Raw genomic sequence first — 23,707 nt, forward strand, 5'->3', positions numbered from 1 at the left:
CATCAAGACCACCCCTTGCAAAGGGCGGACCAATGGGCCTCGGCGGGGAGGACCCAACGGCGACAGTTGAGGGCTTAACAGGATCCCCGTTTAGACGCAACCTGACTCTCATTTGTCGCCCCCTCCCGCCAGCTTTTTTAATAAAAGAAAATTCCCGGCCGGGCGCGGTGGCTCAAGCCTGTAATCTCGGCACTTTGGGAGGCCGAGGCGGGCAGATCACTTGAGGCCAGGAGTTCGAGACCTGTCTGACCAACATGGTGAAACCCCGTCTCTACTAAAAATACAAAAATCAGCCGGGCGTGGTTGCGCGCGCCCGTAATCCCACCTACCCAGAAGGCTGAGGCAAGAGAATCGCTTGAACCCGGGAGGCGGAGGTTGCAGTGAGCCGAGATCGCTCTACTGCACTCAGGCCTGGGCGACAGAGCGAGACTCCGTCTCAAAAACGAAAAAAAGAAAATTCTCTTTTGCACAAATTATTTCCGAGCCGCAAGTCGCAGAATCAGAAGAGCGGAGTTCTTGCCTGGCCCCAGCGTGACTTTGGGATTTCACTTTCTCCCTTCTGCGCTTCGGTCACCTTACTTTAAAGAATGCGCACAATCGCTCCGCCTTGGGCCAATAACATGCCTCGCCAATTAGACCGTAAACTCAGCGTGGCGATTATCAGGAACCTCCGGCCGCTGCAGGGTGTGGCAAGCGCTCCTGGCGGGCAGACGCCCCGAGGTACCCCTCCAACGTTTTTGGAAGCGACACCTCTTCCTTCCTGCCCTAGGGAGCCCCTGGAGCGAATGGCTCTGACCCTGACCCCCGAAAGGACGCAGGCGAGGCCCAAGGACCGGCTATGCGGACGTGGGGCTCTCGGGAAGGGATAGCGCGGTTGGCCAAGCTGGGGTCCGAACCCCGCGGCCAGGAGTGGGGATGCTCAGGACTCGGGTCTGCGTGAGGAGAGGCCCCGCGCGCCTCCTGTGACCCGGCCGGGGAGGCTCTGCAGAAGGGATTCCCCCTCCGTTTCCACGTCACGCCCCGAAATCAAGCCCGGGTCGCCCCCTCAGCACACCCCAGCCGTGTCCCGGCTTACCATTCCACTAGTCCCGGGTCAACCGAGCCATTATTCCCAGCCCGGACGCCCGCGGGAGCAAAGGAAGAAGTAGTGGCTTCGCTACCGGAAGTAACAAGACGGACTGCGGGGAGAGTGCCCCGGACCCGCGACCATAGAGGAGAGGCCGCTCTCCTTTCAGAACCTCCCTCAACCCCGCGACCTCCCCGCTGCCTAGAGCGGCCACTCCCGGCTGGAAGAAGTGGGCGCATGCGTAACATCGCCGGACCCGCCCCTTCCTTTTCACCCACAGACCAAGTACCCGGGAGTGTCAGTGTCTTTTCCTCCTGGGCGGCTGTTTTTGTATCCGGAGGATACAAGCTTTGCGTAGAAATTAAAATAATATTACAAGACCGCACTATACTCTCCACAGTTATTTTTTTGCCTTCACATTTTGTGTAGAAAATCACAGGACTGTAAGTTCAATTTGCGGTGTTAAGAATCGGAATTAAATGACTTATTAATATTACAATATTTTTTTTCCTAGAGATGGGGTCTTGCTATGTTTTTTTCCTAGAGATGGGGTCTTGCTATGTTTTCCATCTGGCCTCAAGGGGTCCTCCTGCCTCAGCCTTCCAAAGTGCTGAGATTACAGGCGTGAGCCACCTCGTACAGCTTGAAATGATTTTCTTATCACCACATTTCGCCCCTTCCCAGCGTCTGGGTCACAGCGTCTAGAATTTATGCTGATTATCTGGTTTTGTTTTGTTGTTGTTATTTGTTTTTGAGACAGAGTCTCGCTCTGTCGCCCTCCAGACTGACGTACAGTGGCACGATCTCGGCTCACTGCACCCTCCGCCTCCTGGGTTCAAGCGATGCTCCCACCTCAGCCTCCTGTATAGTTGGGACTACAGGCGTGCACAACCACGCCTGGCTCATTTTAGAATTTCATTTTATTTTTATAGAGACATGTTCTCGCTCTGTTTCCCAGGCTGGTCTGGAACACCTGGGCTCAGGTGATCCTCCTGCCTCAGCTCCCGAAAACTCGGATTACAGGTGTGAGTCATGGCGCCAGGCCCCCATTAAACAGTGATTTATACAGAGTTATTAATACGGTACTTCCCAGTTCACATCGATTAGCACCACTGAGCCTCAATACAATCCCAGGATATTGAGGTTTAGGATGGTTTAATACATTCCAGAACTAATAAGTGACTGAGATAGATTTTGAAAATAGGTCTTCTAATCAATTTTCTTTTTGTTTGTTTGTTTATTTTGGAGACGGAGTCTCGCTCTGTCGCCCAGGTTGGAGTGCAATGGCTCACTGCAACCTCCGCCTCCCGGGTTCAAGCAATTCTCCTGCCTCAGCCTCCCGAGTAGCTGGGGCTACAGGCGTGTGCCGCCACGCCAGGCTAATTTTTTGTGTTTTAGTAGAGACGGGGTTTCACCGTGTTGCCCAGGCAGGTCTCGAGCTCCTGGCCTCAAGCAATCCGCCTGCCTCGGCCTCCCAAAGTGCCAGGATCACAGGCGTGAGCCACCGCACCCGGCCCTAACCACTTTTTCATAGTTGGCTTTTGTGAAAGACCAACTTGAATGTATTCATTCAACCCATGCTTATTGAGCGTCTACTATGTGTCAGCCTAGTGCTAGGCATTGGAGAACAGCAACTCTAAACCAACATACAATTCCATTAGTCCCGGCCCTCATGTGTTGCACTCGACATAGTATTCCCAGAGGCTAATGCAGTAACTAAGAGTCTCAGCTTTGCTTTCTCTGATCACCTAAGTAACAACCCCCATTATTCTTTTAATTTAGTTTAATTTTTTTTTTTTTTGAAAAGAAGTCTCGTTCTGTCGCCCAAGCTGGAGTGCAGTGGCGTGATCTTGGCTCACAGCAACCTCCATTTCCCGGGTTCAAGCGATTCTCCCGCCTCAGCCTCCGGAGTAGCTGGGATTTCAGGCGTGCACCACTGCACCCGGCTAATTTTTTGTATTTTTAGTAGAGACGGGGTTTCACCATTTTGGCCAGGCTGCTCTTGAACTCCTGACCTCAGGTAATCTGCCCGCCTCGGCCTCCCAAAGCGCTAGGATTACAGGCGTGAGTCACCAAGCTCGGCCAATTCTTGTAATTTTAGGAGAGACAGGGTTTCACTATGTTGGCCAGGCTGGTGTCGAACTCCTGACCTCCTGATCCACCCGCCTTGACCTCCCAGAGTGCTGGGATTACAGGCGTAAGCCACCGGTCCGGCCCCCTTTTTTTTTTTTAAGAGACAGGTCTCACTATGCTGCCCAGGCTGGTCTCGAACTCTTCAGCTCAACAGAGCCTCCCGCCTCGGCTTCCCAAAGTGCTAGGCTGACAGGCGTGAGCCACCGCGCCCATATCCCATTATTCTCTATTATATCACCGGCTCTTTTTTTTAATAGCGATTTTCATGTGTTACCAAATAGCAAGTTTGACTCCTGCCTGAATTTCCCCTTACCCCAAGTTTAAGTTACAATGGGGCAGGGAGCACGTTTTCCTGTTCATCACTGTATCTCCACCCCTATAAGAGTGGCGAGCATTTCGTAGAACCCCAATAAGTATTTCCTGGTTGACTGGATGTCCAGACAGGCACATTTTTCCTACTAAAGTGAATGCCCGCACAAATTAGGCCACGCCTTGGGGACTTCGATAGCCACGCCCCTCCCCTGTCCCTGTCAGGAGTGAAAGGAGCCCAGCCTTGGCCCCGCCCCCGCCGCCGACGCAGGCGCTGACGCAAGCGCAGCAGGCGCGCGCTGTTTCCGGAAGTTGCGGGTGCCGTCTCGGCTGCTGCTGCCTCAGCTACTGCCGCGGTCGCCGCGGAATTCGGCGAGTAGAACCGCTGAGGCGAGCGCGGGCCCGTGTGGGGCCGGGGTTCCGGCCACTCTGCAGAATGGAGATAATCAGGAGCAGTGCGTGTTCGCCGTGCACCTCCCCGCCTCCCCACACCCCGTTATCCCTGGCCTGCTAGGCCGAGACCATGGCCGGCCTATTTGGCTGGGCGTGGGGCTGAGGCAGCCCCTCAGGGCTTTTCCCTCCTTAAGCCGGTGCGCCTCCTGGGGTCTTGTCCCGCTGCGGACCGTGCATCCTAGGGTCCTTGTACTTCTCCAATCCCGGCACCACTCGGGGCCTTGTCCTTCTCCGGCCCGGGCACCCCCCGGGGCTTGTCCCCGCTGCCCATGCACCCCTCGAGGACCTGATTACCTTCGCCCCGGTGCACACCTCCGAGACTTTTTCCCTTCCGGCTCTCAGCCTCAGGAGGTCCTCGGCCCTCCTTCCCTCTCCTCTTAGCAGGAATTCAGGCCACTGGTTCTGAGCCTCTTTTCGGTTTCTCCGCAGATTTTAAGAGTAATCTTCACAAAGTGTACCAGGCCATAGAGGAGGCCGACTTCTTCGCCATCGATGGGGAGTTTTCAGGTATCCCTCCCTCGCAAGCTCAGGCTACCGCCTTGCGGTGCGTAGCCAAGGCTCCTTCAGTCCCCCAGCCCCAGACTTCTTATGCTTGATGGTGGCCTCTCGCTGTTAGTAGCCTTGGGCGGGTTTCACAGGTCTCAATGTTATCTTTTAAACGTTTCAAAAGCACGGAAGAAATGAAATGCCGTGGGTTTGTGATTGCACTCAGGATTGCAGATAGAGATGATGGTTTTGGTGCTGCTTAAAACAGTGCGGCATGTACATTGCGGAGAGCTTGAGGATTAGGGTCAGACTTTTTTTTTTCTTGATGGTAAAATAGATATAACATGAATGTGCCGTTTTAAGTGACTTTACAGTTAAGTGGCATGAAGCACATTCACACTGCTTTGCAAACATCCCCATCCATTTCTAGGACTTCTTCATGTTCACAAACTGCAACTCTTTACTTAAACTCGCCATTGCTCCTTTTCTCCAGCCTTTAGCAACCGCCATTTTTCTCTGAATATGACTGCCCTTGACATATCATATAAGTGGAATCTTACAATATTTGCCCTTTTGTGACCGGCTAGGGTCAGGTTTTTGCAGATAAATGAGATATTTCTTTATACATTAGTGGACGTGTTGATTGCCTGCCTCAGCAGATGTGTATACAGGAAATACTTCATTGACACTTAAAGTTGCAAATTTTTTTTTTCCCTTTTTTAGGGGGAGCAAAGGCTAGTTTTAAAATTGTCGATGTCAGTATGAACGGTTCACTCCCTTTAATATGGATATCCATTTTTGCTGTCTGATTTTCCATGCAGGAATCCATGCAGGGGTAAATATTATCCTTGGCTTTAAGCAGTTTCTAGTTGGAGTCACTTCCCTAGGAAGCTAAGAGTTTTCACCAGAAATAATTTTCCCTTTACCTTGAAGATACATTCTTTGTATAGATATTAACCGCTACAAACTCTTGACCAAGACTGGAACTCTGGCAGTAATGTACTTAGGGATTTATTGATGTGTGCTTATACAAGAATCTTTTAAAGCAGCAAAATTTATTCAAGCATAGAGTTTGTTTTCTTAAATGATTACTGTGTTTTAAGTCACATTTTAGGCACTAGAACTGCCTATTCTCAAGTTGAAACATTCACATCTCTTAAGTTCATTATTAGAGGGTTTAACCTGGTGGCCAGCAAAATTAATGCTTATTTTGAAAAAGTAAGTTAGGGAGTGCTTCCAAGTAACCTTAATTCGTGATATGACAGTATAGAGGCACTGAATGGTTGACTGGCATTTTTACGTTAGTATTTATTAGTAAGTTAAACATTTTTATTTCTTAAAATCTAGGAATCAGTGATGGACCTTCAGTCTCTGCATTAACAAATGGTTTTGACACTCCAGAAGAAAGGTATCAGAAGCTTAAAAAGGCAAGTGGATGTGTTAGAAAATCTTTTTTCTTATGGTAGTCTTCCTTATGTTAAATGATAGAGAAATATTATTAAACTTGTACATTAAGGTTTTGTAAGTGCAGTATTTTCTCCTCAAACCTAGCCATGAATTGATTTTTTTTGTTTTGTCTTGTTTTAGAGATAAGGTCTCACTCTTGTCACCCAGGCTGGGGTGCAGTGGCATGATCATTGCTCGGTGGAGCCTTGAACTCCTGGCTCAAGTGATTCTCCTGCCACAGCCTCCCAAGTAATTGGGACTACAGGTGCAAGCCACTGTGCCCAGCCAGTTTTTTTGTTTTTTTTTTTTAATTTTTACATATTCTTTTGTGGAGATCGGTCTCACTTTGTTGACCAGTCTGGTCTCGAACTTCCGGCCACAAACGATCCTCCTGCCTCAGCTTCTCACAGTGCTGGGATTACAGATGTGAGCCACCACACCTGGCCTTAAAGTATTATTTTAATGATATTTAAAACAGCAAAAATAATTGTTTGCTGGAAAACATTTTGGGGAAGATTTAGCATTTTCAGTGTTAATTTGATTCCTAGGAAATATGAGGCAGTTATTTTAATCATTTGGAAATAGACCTAATATGATTCTTTGGATGATGGATAAATAGGTCCTTAAATGGGAAAAGTATTATGAAATGTATACAAATTAGTAATGCTTCTGATTCATATGTGTAATCTGTTCTACTTGGAAGTATTCTGCTGAAGTCTCATTGACTAATTCAGAAAGCCCACCTGTTTGAGAATGCTATGCTCACATGAAATATGCAGCACTATTGTGACATGTTTTATTTCCCTTTTCCAGCATTCCATGGACTTTTTGCTATTTCAGTTTGGCCTTTGCACTTTTAAGTATGACTACACAGATTCAAAGTAAGTTGTTTTAACAAACGTTGAGAATTCTGTATTTGTGGCACAGTGTCACCTCCTAAGTCTCCTTTTATCTTATCCCAGGTATATAACGAAGTCATTTAACTTCTATGTTTTCCCGAAACCCTTCAATAGATCCTCACCAGATGTCAAATTTGTTTGTCAAGTAAGTAGCATAATTGAGTTTTTTCTTTTCTGAATTACTGATGAGGCAGCATGAAGATGTGGAATCAGAATTTGGTTCTACTACTAACTTTGGGCTTTGGGGCAAATCATTTCACCTTTGACCTTCAGTTTTAGGGTAATAAAAGAATGACCCTGTTATCTCCTCCTTTGCTGTAGAATGAATTAAGGAGGGCCAGGTGCGGCGGCTCGTGCCTGTAATCCTAGCACTTTGGGAGGTTGGGGTGGGCGGATCATGAGGTCAGGAGATCAAGACCATCCTGGCTAACATGGTGAAACCCCGTCTGTACTGAAAATACAAAAAAAAAAATTAGCCGAGTGTGGTCATGGGTGCCTGTAATCCCAGCTACTGGGGGAGGCTGAGGCAAGAGAATGACGTGAACCGGGGAGGCAGAGGTTGCACTCCAGCCTGGGCAACAGAGCGAGACTCTGTCTCAAAAAAAAAAAAAAAAAAAAAAAAGAATGAATTATGGAATAAGATGCAGAGACAGGCAGATGGATATGAGAACATGAGGTTTAGTAATTCTAAAGCCGAATTTGAGAACATAGCTTCGTAACTCCATTTGGGATTTTTATTATCTTACCCCCAAGTTGAACCACCTACACATCAAGACTTACAGGCTTCTTGGCTGGACATGGTGGTTTACACCTGTAATCCTAGCAGTTTTGGAGGCTAAGATGGGAGAATCACTTAAGCTCAGGAGTTTGAGACCAGCCTGGGCATAAAATAGTGAGACCTTATCTCTATTTTAAAATAAATATAAAAATAAAGAAAAGACTAGGAGGCTTCTCGCTATTCTAACTCATTCTCCTCGCATCCACTCCAAGGGTGTCGACCTTTATTTTCTGGAAAAGCAGAGTATGTGTGTATCCTATCCAAAAAGAGAGAGCCCAGAAGGGGTTAAACTATTTATGCTCACTTCCTTTTCTCAAGCTCACTAATTAGGAAACGGGGGGTAGAAAAAAAGCTACTGTTTCCTCTTGAGGAGAAGAGAGCTTAATTGATGGGGCAATATTAGGGTGGTTCTCCTTTAGGATATTTCCTCTAGAGGTGGTGTAGTTGACCTGGTAGACACTCAGTAAATATCACTTTTTCCTTTCTGCTCTCTTGATTATCTGTTGTAATGGATAAGGAGAATGTGAATAAGGGGTATGGGTATGTGGCTATGTGATTAAAAATAAGTCTTAATCTTTTCTTATTTAAAATCTTGCATCCTATCTTCTCTCCCACTAACAACATGAATTCATTTGAGTCTTGCCATCTTTCCCTTCTCTTGCAGATTAATGGTAATGCAGTTATGAAAGCCTCGAGGGTAGGCTTCACAGTGATTGAGTTATGTCAAATTCTTTCTCAAAACTGGCAGTATATAAACAAATGAAATCGAGAATTAATCATATGCTTGTGGGCAAAAGAGAAAAGGTGAAAGTTAATTTTGGTGTTACAGACAGTTTCCTAAATTAGCAAGTAAACCAGCTGACATTTTACCTTTACCCTGCAATCAGTTAATAGCTATTTATCAATCACTGTGGTATGGGATACTTAAAGAGTATTTGTACATTTTTTTTTTTGAGACGAAGTTTTGCTCTTCTTGCCCAGGCTGGAGTACAGTGGCATGATCTTGGCTCACCACAACCTCTCCCTCCCGGGTTGAAGTGGTTCTCCTGCCTCAGCTTCCCGAGTAGCTGGGATTACAGGCATGCACCAAGATCCTTGGCTAATTTTGTGTTTTTAGTAGAGACGGGGTTTCTCCATGTTGAATCAGGCTGGTCTCGAACCCCCAACCCCAGGTGATCTGCCCGCCTCAGCCTCCCAAAGTGCTGGGATTACAGGCATGAGCCACTGCACCTGGCCTTATAGTGTGTGTGTGTGTGTGTTTTTTTTTTTTTTTTTTGGTAAATTTTCATTGAGGGAAAAGTAGGCTCAGTTGGGGAATTTGTGTGGATATAGTTTTCTAGTAGTACCAGCAACACAGAATTACTTAAAGTGGGTTCCATGGCTTTGGCCAGGGGTTAATCAAACAAAAGCAGAGGGTGGCAATGAGACACCTTAGGGATGGCACTCTGTTCTTTTTTTTATTTTTTTTTTTGAGACGGAGTTTCGCTCTTGTTGCCCAGGCTGGAGTGCAATGGCATGATCTCAGCTCATTGCAACTTGCGCCTCCCAGGTTTAAGTGATTCTCCTGTGTCAGCCTCCCGAGTAGCTGTTACTACAGGCATGCACCACGATCCTGGCTAATTTTATATTTTTAGTAGAGATGGGGTTTCTCCATGTTGGTCAGGCTGGTTTCGAACTCCTGACCTCAGGTGATCCTCCCACATTGGCCTCCCAAAGTGCTGGGATTACAGGCATACACCATCACGCTGACTAATTTTATATTTTTAGTAGAGAAGAGGTTTCTCCGTGTTGGTCAGGCTGATCTTGAATTCCTGACCTTAGGTGATCCTCCCACCTTGGCCTCCCAAAGTGCTGGGATTATAGGCATGAGCCACCATGCCTGGCCGATGGCACTCTGTTTTAAATGACTAAGACAAATCTGGTTATTTTGGGAAATGTATTGGAAACAGATCAGAGGAACTTCACCCATTGTACAAGCCGTGATTGTACACCTGGAATACTTAATACAGTTCTAGTTGCCAGCAATTCCTTTAATAAAAGCTGTCATAGACTTGAAGATAGACCTGAGAGTGATGTCTAAAACAGACGAATAAAAGTGCTGGGGTTCTCTAGTCTGGAAAAACAAAGGCAGAGAAAAGGTTTAGACTCTGTAAATTTGGGAATTGTATGAAAAGGGAAATGTATTTTTGTATTTTCTTTGGTCTTTCATTTAAGGTTTTTGTTTTATTTAAAATTCTATAGTTGTAGCAGAGTTGCGTACAAGGGCATTCAGTTCTGGAGTTAGTAATTAGGGTGAAAATTGGGTCAAAATCTCTCTCAGAAAGCTCTTATCACCCTTAAAGCATATAGGATTTGAGGATGCAACAACTTAATATGTTTTTAAAATATAGGACCCTGTGTGCGCAGTGAGATGCTCCCATATTCTTGTCGAGATGTGGAGGAATGGGTTGACAGAACCACACTCACACCCAGAAGAGTGTATTTGTAGAATAGTAGGGCAGTCAGGATAGCAGGACATTTATATCATTTTTGTCTTCTTTTTCTTTTCTTCCTCTTCCTTTTTCTGGCTAAAGATCTGTAGTTGAATTCATAGAAGGTGTTTTATATATATGGTTGTGAAAAACTGAAATATAACTGCTGTATGTAGAGTAATAGATGTGTTTCTTTTCTTTTTCTTTTTTTTTTTTTTTTTTTTTTTTTTGGTTTTTGAGATAGAGTCTTCCTTTGTCGCCCAGGCTGGAGTGCAGTGGTGCAATCTCGGGTCACTACAACCTCCGTCTCCTGGGTTCAACCAATTCTCTTGTCTCAAACCTCCAGAGTAGCTGGGACTACAAGCACCTGCCACCACGCCTGGATAATTTTTGTATATTTAATAGAGACAGGGTTTCACTATATTGGTCAGGCTGGTCTCGAACTCCTGACCTCAGGTGATCCACCTGCCCTGGCCTCCCAGTGTGCTAGGATTACAGACATGAGCCATCGCGCCTGCCCAGATGTGTTTCTTTTTTTTTTTTTCTCTTTGTTTTTCAGACGGAGTTTTGCTCTGTTGCCAGGCTGGAGTGCAGTGGTGTGATCTCGGCTCACTGCAACCTCCACCTCCTGGGTTCAAGCGATCCTCCTGCCTCAGCCTCCTGAGTAGCTGGGACTATAGACATGTGCTACCATGCCCAGCTGATTTTTATATTTTTAGAAGAGACGGGGTTTCACCATGTTGGCCACGATGGTCTTGATTTCTTGACCTCGTGATCTGCCCACCTTGGCCTCCCAAAATGCTGGAATTACAGGTGTTAGCCACTGCGCTTGGCTGTGTTTCTCTTCTTACTTTTCCCATGCCACTTCCTTCCTGTTTTACTCCTTTTTTCCTAGCTTTTATGTACATGTATACATATACACATATACCTAGACACACATACCTATTAGTCTTTTTTTTTTTTTTTTATGAGACAGAATCTCTCTGTCACCAAGGCTGGAGTGCAGTGGTGTAGTCATGGCTCACTGCAGCCTTGACCTCGCTGGCTCAAGTGATCTTCCTGCCTTAGCCTCCTGAGTAGCTGGAACTACGGGCACATGCCACCATGCCCAGCTAATTTTTGTATTTTTTGTAGAGACAAGGTTTTACCATGTTGCCTTAGCCGGTCTCGAACTCCTGGGCTCAAGCAGTCTGCCCACTTTGGCTTCCCAAAGTGCTGGGATTGCAAGCATGTACCACTGTGCCAGGCTTACATTTAAAAAAAAGGGCTGGGCGCGGTGACTCACGCCTGTAATCCCAGCACTTTGGGAGGCCGAGGCTGGCGAATCACAAGGTCAGGAGATCGATAGCATCCTGGCTAACACGGTGAAACCCCGTCTCTACTAAAAATACAAAAAAAATTAGCTGGACCTGGTGGCGAGCATCTGTAGTCCCAGCTACTCGGGAGGCTGAGGCAGGAGAATGGCATGAACTCAGGGGGTGGAGGTTGCATTGAGCCAAGATCGCGCCACTGCATTCCAGCCTGGATGACAGAGTGAGACTCCGTCTTAAAAATATGTATATATATATAGGTGGAATCCTAATATTCACATTTTATGCAACTCGCATTTGCCACTCAGCAGAATGTCTTTTATTTCATAGTATGGATACATATAATTTGTTTAATCAGTTACTTAATTGAAATTTGGAGGCTTTCCAATGGTTATCAGCAATTCTGTAGTCAACTTCTGTGTGCAGTATATCTTTTTGTATAGGTAAGAATTTTTTTGTATTATAGATTTCCTAGAAGGGGCATTGTTGAGACATATGATATATGCATTTAAAGTTTTGATGGGTGTCTCAAATTGTCTTCCCAAATACGTATTCTCATGTCCTGAATTTTTTCATTTTATTTGAGACAGAGTCTCATTCTGTTGCCCAGGCTAGAGTGCAGTGGCATGATCTTGGCTCACTGTAACCTCCGCCTCCCGAGTTCAAGCGATTCTCTGCTTCAGCCTCCCAAGTAGTTGGGTCTACAGGTGCATGCCACCACGCCTGGCTAATTTTTGTATTTTTAGTAGAGACAGGGTTTCACCATGTTGACCACGCTGGTCTCGAATTCCTGACCTCAAGTGATCCGCCTGCCTTGGCCTCCCGAAGTGCTGGAATTACAGGCATGAGACTGTTCCCAGCTTCAACTCTTCAATGTTGAAAATGTTACATTTACGACAAATCAAAGTAGTGGCTAGTAAACCGCAAAAGGTTTTGTTAATTCAAAGGTTTTTTTTTTTTTTTTTTGGAGACAGAGTCCCCGTCGCCCAGGCTGGAGTACAGTGGCGTGATCTCGGCTCACTGCAAGCTCTGCCTCCTGGGTTCACACCATTCTCCTGCCTCAGCCTCCCGAGTAGCTGGGACTAAAGGCGCCCACCACCGCACCCGGCTAATTTTTTGTATTTTTAGTAGAGATGGGATTTCACCGTGTTAGCCAGGATGGTCTTGATCTCCTGACCTCGTGATTCGCCTGCCTTGGTCTCCCAAAGTGCTGGGATTACAGGCATGAGCCACTGTGCCCGGCCAGTGTTTTTTGTTTTTGTTTTTGTTTTTGTTTTTAGTAGAGACAGGGTTTCACCATGTTGGTCAGGCTGGTCTTGAACTCCTGGCCTTGAACACCTCAGCGTCCCAAAGTGTTGGGATTACAGGCATGAGCCAACACACTCAACCTGTTTTTTGTTTTTTTTTAAGAGGCAGAGTCTTGTTCCGTCACCCACGCTGAAGTCCAGTGGTGCGATCACAGCTCACTGCAGACTTGAACTCCTGGGCTCAAATGATTTTCTTGATTCTCCCACCTCAGCTGTGGGATAGCTGGGACTGCAGATGGGAACCACCACACCTGGCTAATTTTTAAATTTTTTGTAGAGACGTGTCTCCCTATGTTACTCAGGCTAGTCTCGTACTCTTGGGCTCAAGGTATCCTCCCACAATCTCCCAAAGTGCTGGGATTACAGGTGTGAGCTACTGCACCCAGCCTAATATATACTTACTTTTAAATAACTTTATTATTATTATTTTTAATTGAGGTGGAATCTTGCCATGTTGCCCAGACTGGTCACACAAACTTCTGGGCTCTGGTGATCTAACCACCTCAGCTTCCCAGAGTGCTGGGATTACAGGTGTAAGCCACCATGTCCAGCCCAGTCTAATGTTTTTATTTAAATCTGGGAACATATTTTGGCTCATGCTAGGTTCAAGATATATTTGTTTAGTAAGGCTTATTATTGGGAACTTCTCTTTTGATCTTTTTTGTTTTGAGACAAGGTCTCACTTTGTCACTCAGGCTGGAGTGCAGTGGCATGGTAGTAGCCCACTACAGCCTCAACCTCCTGACCTCCCGTACTCAAGTGATCCTCCTACCTCAGCCCCTGTGTAGCCGGGACTACAGGTATGTGCTACCATGCCTGGCTAATTTTTAAATTTTTTGTGGAGATGGGATCTCACTGTTTTGCCCAAGCTGGTCTTGAACTCCTGGGCTTAAGCAATCTTCCTCCCTTGGCCTCCCTAAGTGCTAGGTTTGCAGGTATGAGCCATGGTGCCTGGCCTCCCTTTTGATCTTGATCATTGAGAACATTTAATTAAGATTTTGGGTCTTCATTATCTAATTTGAGGTGGATGTCAGTGTCTTATAACCTGTGTACGTAGGCTACATTAAACTTGAACCTGGGATGGGGTAATAAAATACATTTTAGTTCTATTTACAGTTTCCTAGTCAGTACTACAACAGTCAAGAGATCAGGAGCTTTCTGCCTATTGGGAGAATATCTGTTCACCCAGTGGATTTTTTTTTTTTTTTTTTTATATATACAGAGTCTTGCTCTGTCGCCTGGGCTGCAGTGCAGTGGCTCGATCTCGGCTCACTGCAACCTTCTCCACCCAGACTCAAGCAGTTCTTCTCAGCCTCAGCCTCCTGAGTAACTGGGATTGCAGGTGCACATCACCACACCTGGCTAATTTTTGTGTTTTTAGTAGAGACAGGGTTTCACCATGTTGACCAGGCTGGTCACGAACTTCTGACCTCAAGTGATGTGCCCACCTCTGCCTCCCAAAGTGCTGGGATTACAAGCGTGAGCCACTATGCCGGTCTACCCAATGGATATTTTAAAAATATTATGAAGCAGGCTGGGTGTGGTGACTCATGTCTGTAATCCCAGCACTTTGGGACGCCAAGCAGGAGGGTCGCTTGAGTCCAGGAGTTTGAGACCAGCCTGGGCAACATAGGGAGACCCTGTCTATAAAAAAAAAATTGTAAAACAAAGGATGTTTGTTTTGCAAGCTATAAAGGAGGAAAGCCCAAATGTTTTAAGTGGTTAATAGATTGTTTGTGGAGTAGAAATTCCTTGTATTGTGACCTTTGGCACATTGCTTCCTTGCCTTGTTGTCTTTGTTTTCTTGTTTGAGTTACTTCTCTGCATCTCTTTATATTCCTGCCACTGACATCCCCAAAACATGTGTTCTGTTTACTCTGTTTCAGAGCTCCAGCATTGACTTTCTAGCAAGCCAGGGATTTGATTTTAATAAAGTTTTTCGCAATGGTAAGATTATGGGTAACCTATCTTTAGAGCTTATAAACCTTCACAATGTCCTTAGGAAGTAAGTCTGGACTTGGTTGAGAATTATTATTTTGTGTCTGCTGAAACACAGTCTCAGAGTTCCAGCATACTTGTGTAGCCATGTGCAGCCTTAGAATTTTTAAAAACTTGCTTACTGTGATTTTTTTTTTTTTTTTTTTGAGAAGGAGACTTGCTGTGTCACCCAGGCTGGAGTTCTGTGGCGTGATCTAGGCTCACTGCACGGTCCGCCTCCCAGGTTCACGCCATTTCCTGCCTCAGCCTCCTGAGTAGCTAGGACTATAGGCACCCGCCACCACGCCCGGCTAATTTTTTGTATTTTCAGTAGAGACGGGGTTTCACCGTGTTAGCCAGGATGGTCTCGATCTCCTGACCTTGTGATCTGCCCGCCTCAGCCTCCAAAAATGCTGTGATTACAAGTGTGAGCCACCACGCCCAGCCTACTGTGATCTTTTAGGGGGAAAAAAAAATCAGCCATGAGCTGAACAGAATAGATGCTACTTCATTTAACTCTGATAAGGCCCTTCAAACTCCTGTTTTTATTGAGTGCAGTTTATTCTACCACTGGTGTGACATAGTGGCCTAACTCACCACCTGTGGGGAATGCTGCCTTGTTTTCTTTCAGTGTAACAAGAGGTGTGTACTTTACAAATATACTGTATTCCAGTAATGCTGTAATGAAAACCCTCTTTGCCAGCTAGTGCATATTTATTTTTATTTTATTTTTTATGTTTGTTTTTTGTAACACCTCTGCTGGCAAGAATTATTTTGAGACAGGGTCCCACTCTGTTGCCCAGGCTGAGTGCAGTGGTGCAATCATAGCTCACTGGAGCCTTGACCTGCTGGGCTCAAGTGATTCTCCCACCTCACCCTCCCGAGTTGCTGGGACTACAGCTTTGCGCCAGCCTGCCTGGCTGATTTTCATATTTTTTGTAGAAATGGGATTTTGCCGTGTTGCCCAGGCTGGTCCCAAACTGCTGTTCTCAAACAATCCACCTGCCTTGGCCTCCCAGCGTGCTGGGATTACAGGCGTGAGCCACCACACCCTGCCTCCCTGTTGCTTTTTTAATAGTTGGAGACAGTATCTTAGTTTCTTACGAGAGAAGGAAAGTACGGAGACTGCACGATTGATAATAGCTAACTTGCTAGGGTGATGGCCTGGGGAGCACCTGAGGAAGGGACTGTGTATTGTTCATTTCACATCCCCTTGCATAGCATGATTTCTTTTCTGTATCACCAAATATTTGATGCAAGTGGGTGCATGAGTACTGGACATCAGGGTGTTTCAAATGGGTTTTCCTTCCTCTTCATTTGCTTCTCCAAAAGTGTTTAGAAAGACCGTGCTTTTTGCAGTGGTATTAAGTATGTACAAGGTCAATATTTTAATTTAATTATTTACATAAATTTTGCTTTTTTTCCCCAATGGTGACTGTAGAATTAATGAATGAAGGAGGGAAGGAGGTTTATCCCAACAAGAATAAGTGAACTTTTCTCAGAAAAAACTACATGGGCCTCAAATGAATTCTCCTCTTCTCAGCAGAACCTCTTTGCAAGGTGTTTAGTACCCATGCCATATTGGTGTTTTTTTTTTTCTTTTTTTTTGAGACAGAATCTCACTTCCAGGCTAGAGTGCAGTGGTGTGATCTCGACTCACCACAGCCTCCGCTAACAGGTTCAAGCGATTCTCATGCTTCAGCCTCCCGAGTAGCTGAGACCACAGGCACATGCTGCCATGCACACCTGATTTATGTATTTTTAGTAGATAGGGGGTTTCACTATGTTGGCCAGGCTGGTCTTGAACTCCTGACCTCACGTGATTCACTCACCTTTGCCTCTTAAAGTGCTGGGATTACAGGCATGAGCCACTGGGCCTGGCCCATATTGTTTTTTAATTTCTTCAGTGGTGCTGCATCTTAATTTTTGTTGATTTCGATCTTTGGAGGTAATGAAAACAAACTTTTTTTGAGCCAAAACTACTTCACATAGTGACTGAACCAGCAGAGCAATACAGTTTGGGTATTATAAAGACATTTTTTTTTATTAGTCTCGTACCTCACTCTGAAAGCCATCATAAAATAGAAGTTCCAAATGCATTTAGAGCATTGTATTGGACTAGTGGCAGCATTTCTTGAAGGAACCACTTTATCTGGTACTCGTATGGATGCGTAGTTCTAACTTTTTTTTTTTTTCCATAAAAGAAGAGAAACAGCCAGATTGAAATGTGCCTCCTCCTTCTGTTTTATAGTCATGCCCTGGAATATTTTAGTCACAATAGTTAGGACTCCCAGGTCATCCATACTACCAAGCCTCATCCCATGCTGTTGTTGATATGCTCTAAATCTGACTTACACCCTCATCTCTCCATTTGCAAGACTTTCCATTCAGGCTCTGTAAATGTCAGGCCCTTTCCTTACAGCAGTCTTCTCTCAAGTTCCTTTGATTTCCTTGTCTGGAAGGAAACCAGGTGACTCCTCTTGTTAGTTTCTCCCTGTAGCCTTCTCCATCCCTGGTGGTTTTCCCTCTCACTCTTGTCTTCCTCTGGCCAGGCTGTGCTAGGTGTCCTCCTTGTTTCCCCATGCCACCTTCAGACACCTGAATTTTCTTTTCTTTTTTTTTTTTGAGACAGAGTTTTGCTCTTGGTGCCCAGGCCAGAGTGCAGTGGTGCGATCGCGACTCACCGCAACCTCCGCCTCCTGGGTTCAAGTGATTCTCCTGCCTCACCCTCCCAAGTAGCTGGGATTATAGGCATGTGCCACTATACCTGGCTAATTTTGTATTTTTACTAGGGATAGTTTCTCCATGTTGGCCAGGCTGGTCTCCAACTCCTGACCTCAGATGATCCACCTGCCTCGGCCTCCCAAAGTGCTGGGGTTACAAGTGTGATCGCCGCGCCTGGCACCTGAATTTTGTTTTGTACAGGAGCCGCCATTCTCAGGCTGTCACCAGCTCTGCAGCCCCTCTCTGTGCTGACTCCTGTAGCCGCAGCGTGCATCATAGCCTTGGCTTTGGTGTGTTATCACTCTCTCCACTCCTGCCCTTCTCTGGGTGACTTTAGTATCCTCAAGGATAACCAGCAAATGCTCTGGTCTGTTTCTTGACCAGGTGGTCAGCAGTCTTTCTTTCTATCTGTCTTTAGTCCCCTATACCAGTGGCAGTGTCATGGATCTTAGGGTCAAAAACTGCACCTCTCATTTACTATCTTTTTTTTTTTTCTTTTTCGAGACAGGGTGTTGCTTTGTCACCAGGCTGGAGTGCATTGGCACATTCATGGCTCACTGCAACCTTGACCCCCTGGCCCAAGTGATTCTCTAACTTCAGCCTTCCGTGTAGCTGGAACCGTAGGCGCACATCATCATGCCCAGCTAATTTTTACGTTTTTTATAGAGACAGGGTCTCACTATATTGTCCAGGCTGGTCTCAAACTCCTGGGTTCAAGCAGTATTCCTGCCGCTACCCCCTAAAGCTCTGGGATTATAGGAATGAGCTGTTGTGCATGGCCTCATTTATTGTTTTTAGTGTTTTTAATGTTTCTTTCTTTGAGAGTACTACTTCTTGTGCTTCTAATTCACTTGCTCTGGTACCTATTTCAGCAATCTGTTGACTTACATTGCTTTTTCATTTTCACTATCTGTTGCCTTCCCTGCTTCTCCTTTGAGTGTGTTCTCCGTATATCATACCAGGAGGCACATGATGTCATTTGTCCTGTTACTGCTGATGTTAACTTGGACCACTTTTTTTGCCAGTTAGTTTTAGCATCCATTGATAATTCTTGCTTTAAGCAGTTATCGTTGACAGATGGTGGTTTTCTGCATTCATTGTTCTTTCTACAAATTCCTTAGTGTCCCTTGGCTTTGTTGTTATTGTTGTTTTGAGACAGTCTCACCCTGTTGCCCAGGCTGAAGTGCAGTGGCGTGATCTTGGCTCACTTGCGACCACCACCTCCCAGATTCATGTGATTCTCCCACCTCAGCCTCCTGAGTACCTGGGACTACAGGCGCGTGCCACCATGCATGGCAAATTTTTGTACTTTATGATAGAGAGGGCGTTTTACCATATTGAGCAGGCTGATCTTAAACTCTTGATCTTAAGTGATCTGCCCTCCTCAGCCTCCCAAAGTGCTGAGATTATAGGCATGAGCCAGGCTCCTGGCCTCCCATGGTGTTTGGTTTTTTTTTTTCTGGGAGATGGAGTTTTGCTCTTGTCGCCCAGGCTGCAGTGGAATGGCGCAATCTCGGCTCACCGCAACCTCTGCCTCCTGGGTTCAAGCAATTCTCCTACCTCAGCGTCACAAGTAGCTAGGATTACAGGCATGTGCCACCACGCCTGGCTAATTTTGTATTTTTAGTAGACACAGGGTTTCTCCATGTTGGTCAGGCTGGTCTTGAACTCCCGACCTCAGGTGATCTGCCTGCCTCAGCCTCCCATAGTGCTGGGCTTACAGACATGAGCAACTGCGCCTGGTCCCCATGGCTTTTAATACCACCCATATCCCAGTGATAAGTAAATTTATATTTCAACACCTTTCTCTTGAGCTTGTAACTGCAAGTTTTAATTTGTGTATACCCTTAGATGATTTGATATGTCCGTGGCCGGGCGCAGTGGCTCATTCCTGTAATCCCAGCACTTTGAGAGGCTGAGACGGGCAGATCACCTGAGGTCAGGAGTTCAAGACCAGCCTGGCTAACATGGTGAAACCTTGTCTCTACTAAAAATACAAAAATTAGCTGGGCGTGGTGATGGGTGCCTGTAGTCCCATCAACTTGGGAGGCTGAGGCAGGAGAATTGCTTGAACCTGAGAGGTGGAAGTTGCAGTGAGCCGAGATTGTGCCATTGCATTCCAGGCTGGGTGAAAGAGCAAGATTTAGTCCTGAAAAAAAAAAAAGAAAAAAAATAGTATGTCCAAAAGGTAGCTTTTGATTTTCACTCCTTGGACCCCAATACCTATTTTTCTCTTCTTTGTTTTCACGTCAGTTAGTGGCCCTAGCATCTTCCCAATTGCTTGAACCAAAGAGCAAGGTTGTTGTTTTTTTTTTTGAGACAGAGTCTCACTCAGTCACTAGGCTGACATGCGGTGGCATGATCTCGGCTCACTGCAACCTCTGCCTCCTGGGTTCAAGCAATTCTTCTGCCTCAGCCTCCCAAGTAGCTGGTACTACAGGCACACGCCACTATGCCCAGCTAATTTTTGTATTTTTAGTAGAGATGGGGTTTCACCATGTTGGCCTGGATTGTCTCCATCTCTTGACCTCGTGATCCACCTTCCCTGGCCTCCCAAAGTGGTTGGATTACAGGCATGAGCCACTGCGCCTGGCTGCAAGGTGTTTTTCCTGATTTTGCCTTTCCCTTTATCCTTCATCTCCAGGATATCAGTAAATGTTACCTCTTACGTCTTGAAAATCACTGTCTCCATCTACCCTGCCATCTCTGTAGTCAACGCCAGGGTTGCAAACGACAGCCCACTGCTTGCTCCCTGTTTTGTAAATAAGATTTGTTGGACTCCAGCTATGCCTGTACATGTACATTCTGTGTATGGCTGCTTTTGTGCCACAACAGCAGGGTTGAGTATTGCAACAGAGAGCCCCATGGCCCACAAGCCTAAAACATTTACCATCAAGCCTTTTAAGAAAAAGTTTGCTGGCCGGGCGTGGTGGCAGTGACTCCCACCGGTAATCCCAGCACTTTGGGAGGCTGAGGCGGGCAGTGAGGTTAGGAGTTCGAAACCAGCCTGGCCAACATGGTGAAACCCTGTCTCTACTGAAAATACAAAAATTAGCCTGGTGTGATGGCGCACTCTTGTAAATCCCAGCTACACCGGAGGCTGAGACAGAAGAATTGCTTGAACCTGGGAGGCAGAGGTTGCAGTGAGCTCAAATTGTGCCATTGCTCGCCAGCCTGGGTGACAGAGTAAGACTCTGTCTTAAAACAAAACAAAGAAAAAATTTGCTGACCTCTGATCCAGCTCTTGTTTCTTGCCTGGATAATTGCTCCTAACTTGTTTCCCAACTTCCACTCTCAGAGTAGTTGTCATGGCCTTTTAAGCATTATGCAGGTAGGGTAATTATCTTGCTTAAAATCTTCTAATGTTGTCCAGTCACTGTTAGAATAATGTGCATTTCTTACCCTGTGAGGGCCTGCAGAATCTTGCTCCATACTCTCTCCAATCTGATGCTGTACCATTCCATTTTTGCTCATGACGTCTGGCCACACCAGCTCCTTGCTGCTCCTGGAACAGTCCAAGCCATTGCCATCTTCTGGGTATTCATACTTGTTCCCCTACCCGAAGGATTCTTCCCCTAGCTCCTTTCATATCCGAATTATTCTCATCCTTTGGGTTTTCCCTTACTTTCCTGATTATCTTGTCAGAAGTAGTTCCCTTCAGAGAAGGATGCATCAGCTTGTCACTGTTCATTCCTCAGTGCCTAATATAATGCTTTGGCAAAGCATAAGTGCCAGATAAATATTTCTTGAAAGAAGACTGAATGAATGGATGAATGATAAACACATTTCAAAATCACTTGCCTTTCTGTTCATTTTTTGAGATGTAGTTAAATATGGTAAATCTTTCCTGAGTAATTTAGACTCTTTGGTTTGTTAAACAAATTTTATGTTAGACAGTTACTTCTGCTAATGTGTTCTTTTTAAAATCATGCTTAGGAATTCCATATTTAAATCAGGAAGAAGAAAGACAGTTAAGAGAGCAGTATGATGAAAAACGTTCACAGGCGAATGGTGCAGGAGCTCTGTCCTACGTATCTCCTAACACTTCAAAATGTCCTGTCACGATTCCTGAGGATCAAAAGAAGTTTATTGACCAAGTGGTGTAAGTTCCTAAACTAAAACTAAGCGTGCATTGTGTGCTGTATATTGGGGCATGACAGGCATATGTATCTCAAACCTCTGCTTTGCAAACATAGCACACACACAGGTGTGACGTTGTGAATGGCAGGATGTAATTGTGGCATATTAAAAAAAATTTTTTTTGTTTTATTTTTGAGACAGTCTTGCTCTGTTGCCCAGGCTGGAATGCAATGGTACAATCCTGGCTTACTGCAACCTCTGCCTCCCAGGTTCAAACAATTCTTGTGCCTCAGCCTCCTGAGTAGCTGGGATTATAGGTGTGCGCCACCACACCCAGCTAATTTTTATATTTTTAGTAGAGCCGAGGTTTTGCCATGTTTGCCATGCTGGTCTCGAACTCCTGGCCTCAAGTGATCTGCCCGCCTCAGCCTCCCAAAGTGTTGGGCTTACAGGCGTGAGCCAGCATGCCTAGCCGGCAGATTCAAATTTGTGCAACAGCAACAAATTGTAAATAGAGTTCCATGTATTGTACTTGGACTTGCTACATGTCACTAGGCACGAGATTTCAGTACATGGGCAGACCTGCATGGACTTTTTTTTTTTTTTTAATTAAATAGAGACGGATCTCACTGTGTTTCCTGGGCTGGTGTCAAACTCCTGAGCTCAAGGGATCTTCCTGCCTCGGCCTCCTGGAGTGCTGGGATTATCGACCTGAGCCATTGCCTGGCCCCTTTTCTTGTTTTTTAAATGCTCATCAGCTGACTTCTAAAACTTGCATGTACTGAATACCTGACAGCCACTGTCGGATGTCCTTGAAGGCAGAGTAGTGGATCAGGCTTATCCAGCTTGCAGCATGTCCATGTTCTCTTTGCTTGCAGTAAAGGTGCTGACAAGCAGATATGATCTTGGACAAGTGTCTGGTCTTGCTTAGCTTAGTTGTTGGTGTAACCATTTTACTGGGAAAGTCAAAAATTAAATCACTTGTAATGAGTCCTTGAGAAGTTGTCACTAATTAATAACAGCAGTAACCCTCTTCCCCCAAAAATATGCCAAATAAAGCTTTTTTTGTTTCATTTTATTTATTTTTTGAAACAGGGTCTCTGTTGTCAAGGCTGGAGTGCAGTGGCGTGATCACAGCTCACTGCAGCCTCAACTTCCCAGGCTCAGGTGATCGTCCCACCTCAGCTTCTGAAGTACCTGGGAGCACAGTTACACTGCACCGTGCTCAGTTAATTTTTAACATTTATTTTTTGTAGTGAGGGACTCTCAGTATATTGCCCAGGCTGGTCTCGAACTCCTGGGCTCAAGTGATCCCCCCCAACCTCGACCTCCCAGAGTGCTGGAATTCTATGCCTAGGTCAAAATAAAGCATTTTTTAAAAAGTCTTTGAACTAAAAGTTATCAGGTAATTTGGTAGAATTACATTGTCACACATTCTTATATTTAGACTGTTTTTGGTTGTGATTATTTTCTTGGTTGATGACTTAATTCCTTAAAGGTACTGATGGTCATGGTCTATTCTAATTCTTCAGAGAGAAAATAGAAGATTTATTACAAAGTGAAGAAAACAAGAACTTGGATTTAGAGCCATGTACCGGGTTAGTTGTCCTGAACATTTCTGCGTGTTCTTTTTTCAGAAAGGTAGATGATTTATGGCATTTGATGCATCTAGTCTTTTCAAAACACCTTTATAAAGGGTCTTATTATTATTGGTATGTTCTCAAGAATTAAGCACTAACTTTAGCATTACACAGTGGGGATGACTGTGTATACTGAGACACTGAATGAATGCTTTGTCCTATACCTGGAGCGGAGAAAACTGTTGTGCAACCTTGACTTTCAGTTATGCCCAAGAGTGGCATAATTACTTTGGCCTTGAGGAGTGCTTAGTACATGAAGGCTTCAGAAGAAAGAATTCACTTTCAGGCTACTTCTTCCCTTTTAATTTCTCTCTGCATTTAAAAAACATTAGCATTTCAAAGAGTTAGTAACGTGATTGTCTTTTTCCTTTTACTTTGTGAGGAGCTTCACAAAAGTATTTTAATGTGTCTGTCTACTTTAAACTCTCTTTATGCAGCCGCAGGAAGCGATATTTTGATTAGACAAGAACTTCTACCTCTTCAATAAAAGCAGTATAATATTAAAGAAAATTTTAGAAGACAAGTGATGAGGAATTCCCCCCACGTCAAATAACCTGCCTATTTTTGTTTGCAAATTACCTGTCAGTTCTAGTGAAGTCTCTTTTTAAAATGAAATCCTTCTCAACAA

General features: G+C 45.2%; 2 protein-coding genes across 12 annotated transcripts in view; one reads left to right on the top strand and one right to left on the bottom strand.

The window, feature by feature from the left end:
- The window catches only part of BFAR (bifunctional apoptosis regulator), a 40,518-nt gene extending 39,239 nt beyond the window's left edge, over positions 1–1,279 (bottom strand). For 2 of the 6 annotated variants that reach the window (XM_003916570.4, XM_009196044.3), the window contains exon 1: positions 1,076–1,279. The gene's annotated coding sequence lies outside the window, so the exon portion shown is untranslated. Of the gene's footprint in view, positions 1–579; positions 1,045–1,075 lie in introns of those variants that run through there. The other 4 variants (XM_021931774.2, XM_009196046.3, XM_031658439.1 and 1 more) reach the window with 4 other exon arrangements.
- A 2,515-nt stretch (positions 1,280–3,794) lies between these two features.
- PARN (poly(A)-specific ribonuclease) overlaps positions 3,795–23,707 on the top strand; it is a 200,060-nt gene continuing 180,147 nt past the window's right edge. For 3 of the 6 annotated variants that reach the window (XM_031658442.1, XM_031658444.1, XM_031658445.1), the window contains exons 1-8: positions 3,795–3,963; positions 4,391–4,468; positions 5,795–5,874; positions 6,707–6,774; positions 6,856–6,937; positions 14,545–14,605; positions 21,296–21,461; positions 22,972–23,037. In XM_031658442.1, the coding sequence (XP_031514302.1) occupies positions 3,945–3,963; positions 4,391–4,468; positions 5,795–5,874; positions 6,707–6,774; positions 6,856–6,937; positions 14,545–14,605; positions 21,296–21,461; positions 22,972–23,037 (620 nt within the window). In that variant the 5' untranslated portion in view covers positions 3,795–3,944. Of the gene's footprint in view, positions 3,964–4,390; positions 4,506–5,794; positions 5,875–6,706; positions 6,775–6,855; positions 6,938–14,544; positions 14,606–21,295; positions 21,462–22,971; positions 23,038–23,707 lie in introns of all 6 variants that reach the window. The other 3 variants (XM_031658441.1, XM_031658440.1, XM_031658443.1) reach the window with 3 other exon arrangements.

The sequence above is a fragment of the Papio anubis genome, chromosome 18 (genome assembly GCF_008728515.1).
Source record: "Papio anubis isolate 15944 chromosome 18, Panubis1.0, whole genome shotgun sequence".
Classification (NCBI taxonomy): Eukaryota; Metazoa; Chordata; class Mammalia; order Primates; family Cercopithecidae; genus Papio; species Papio anubis.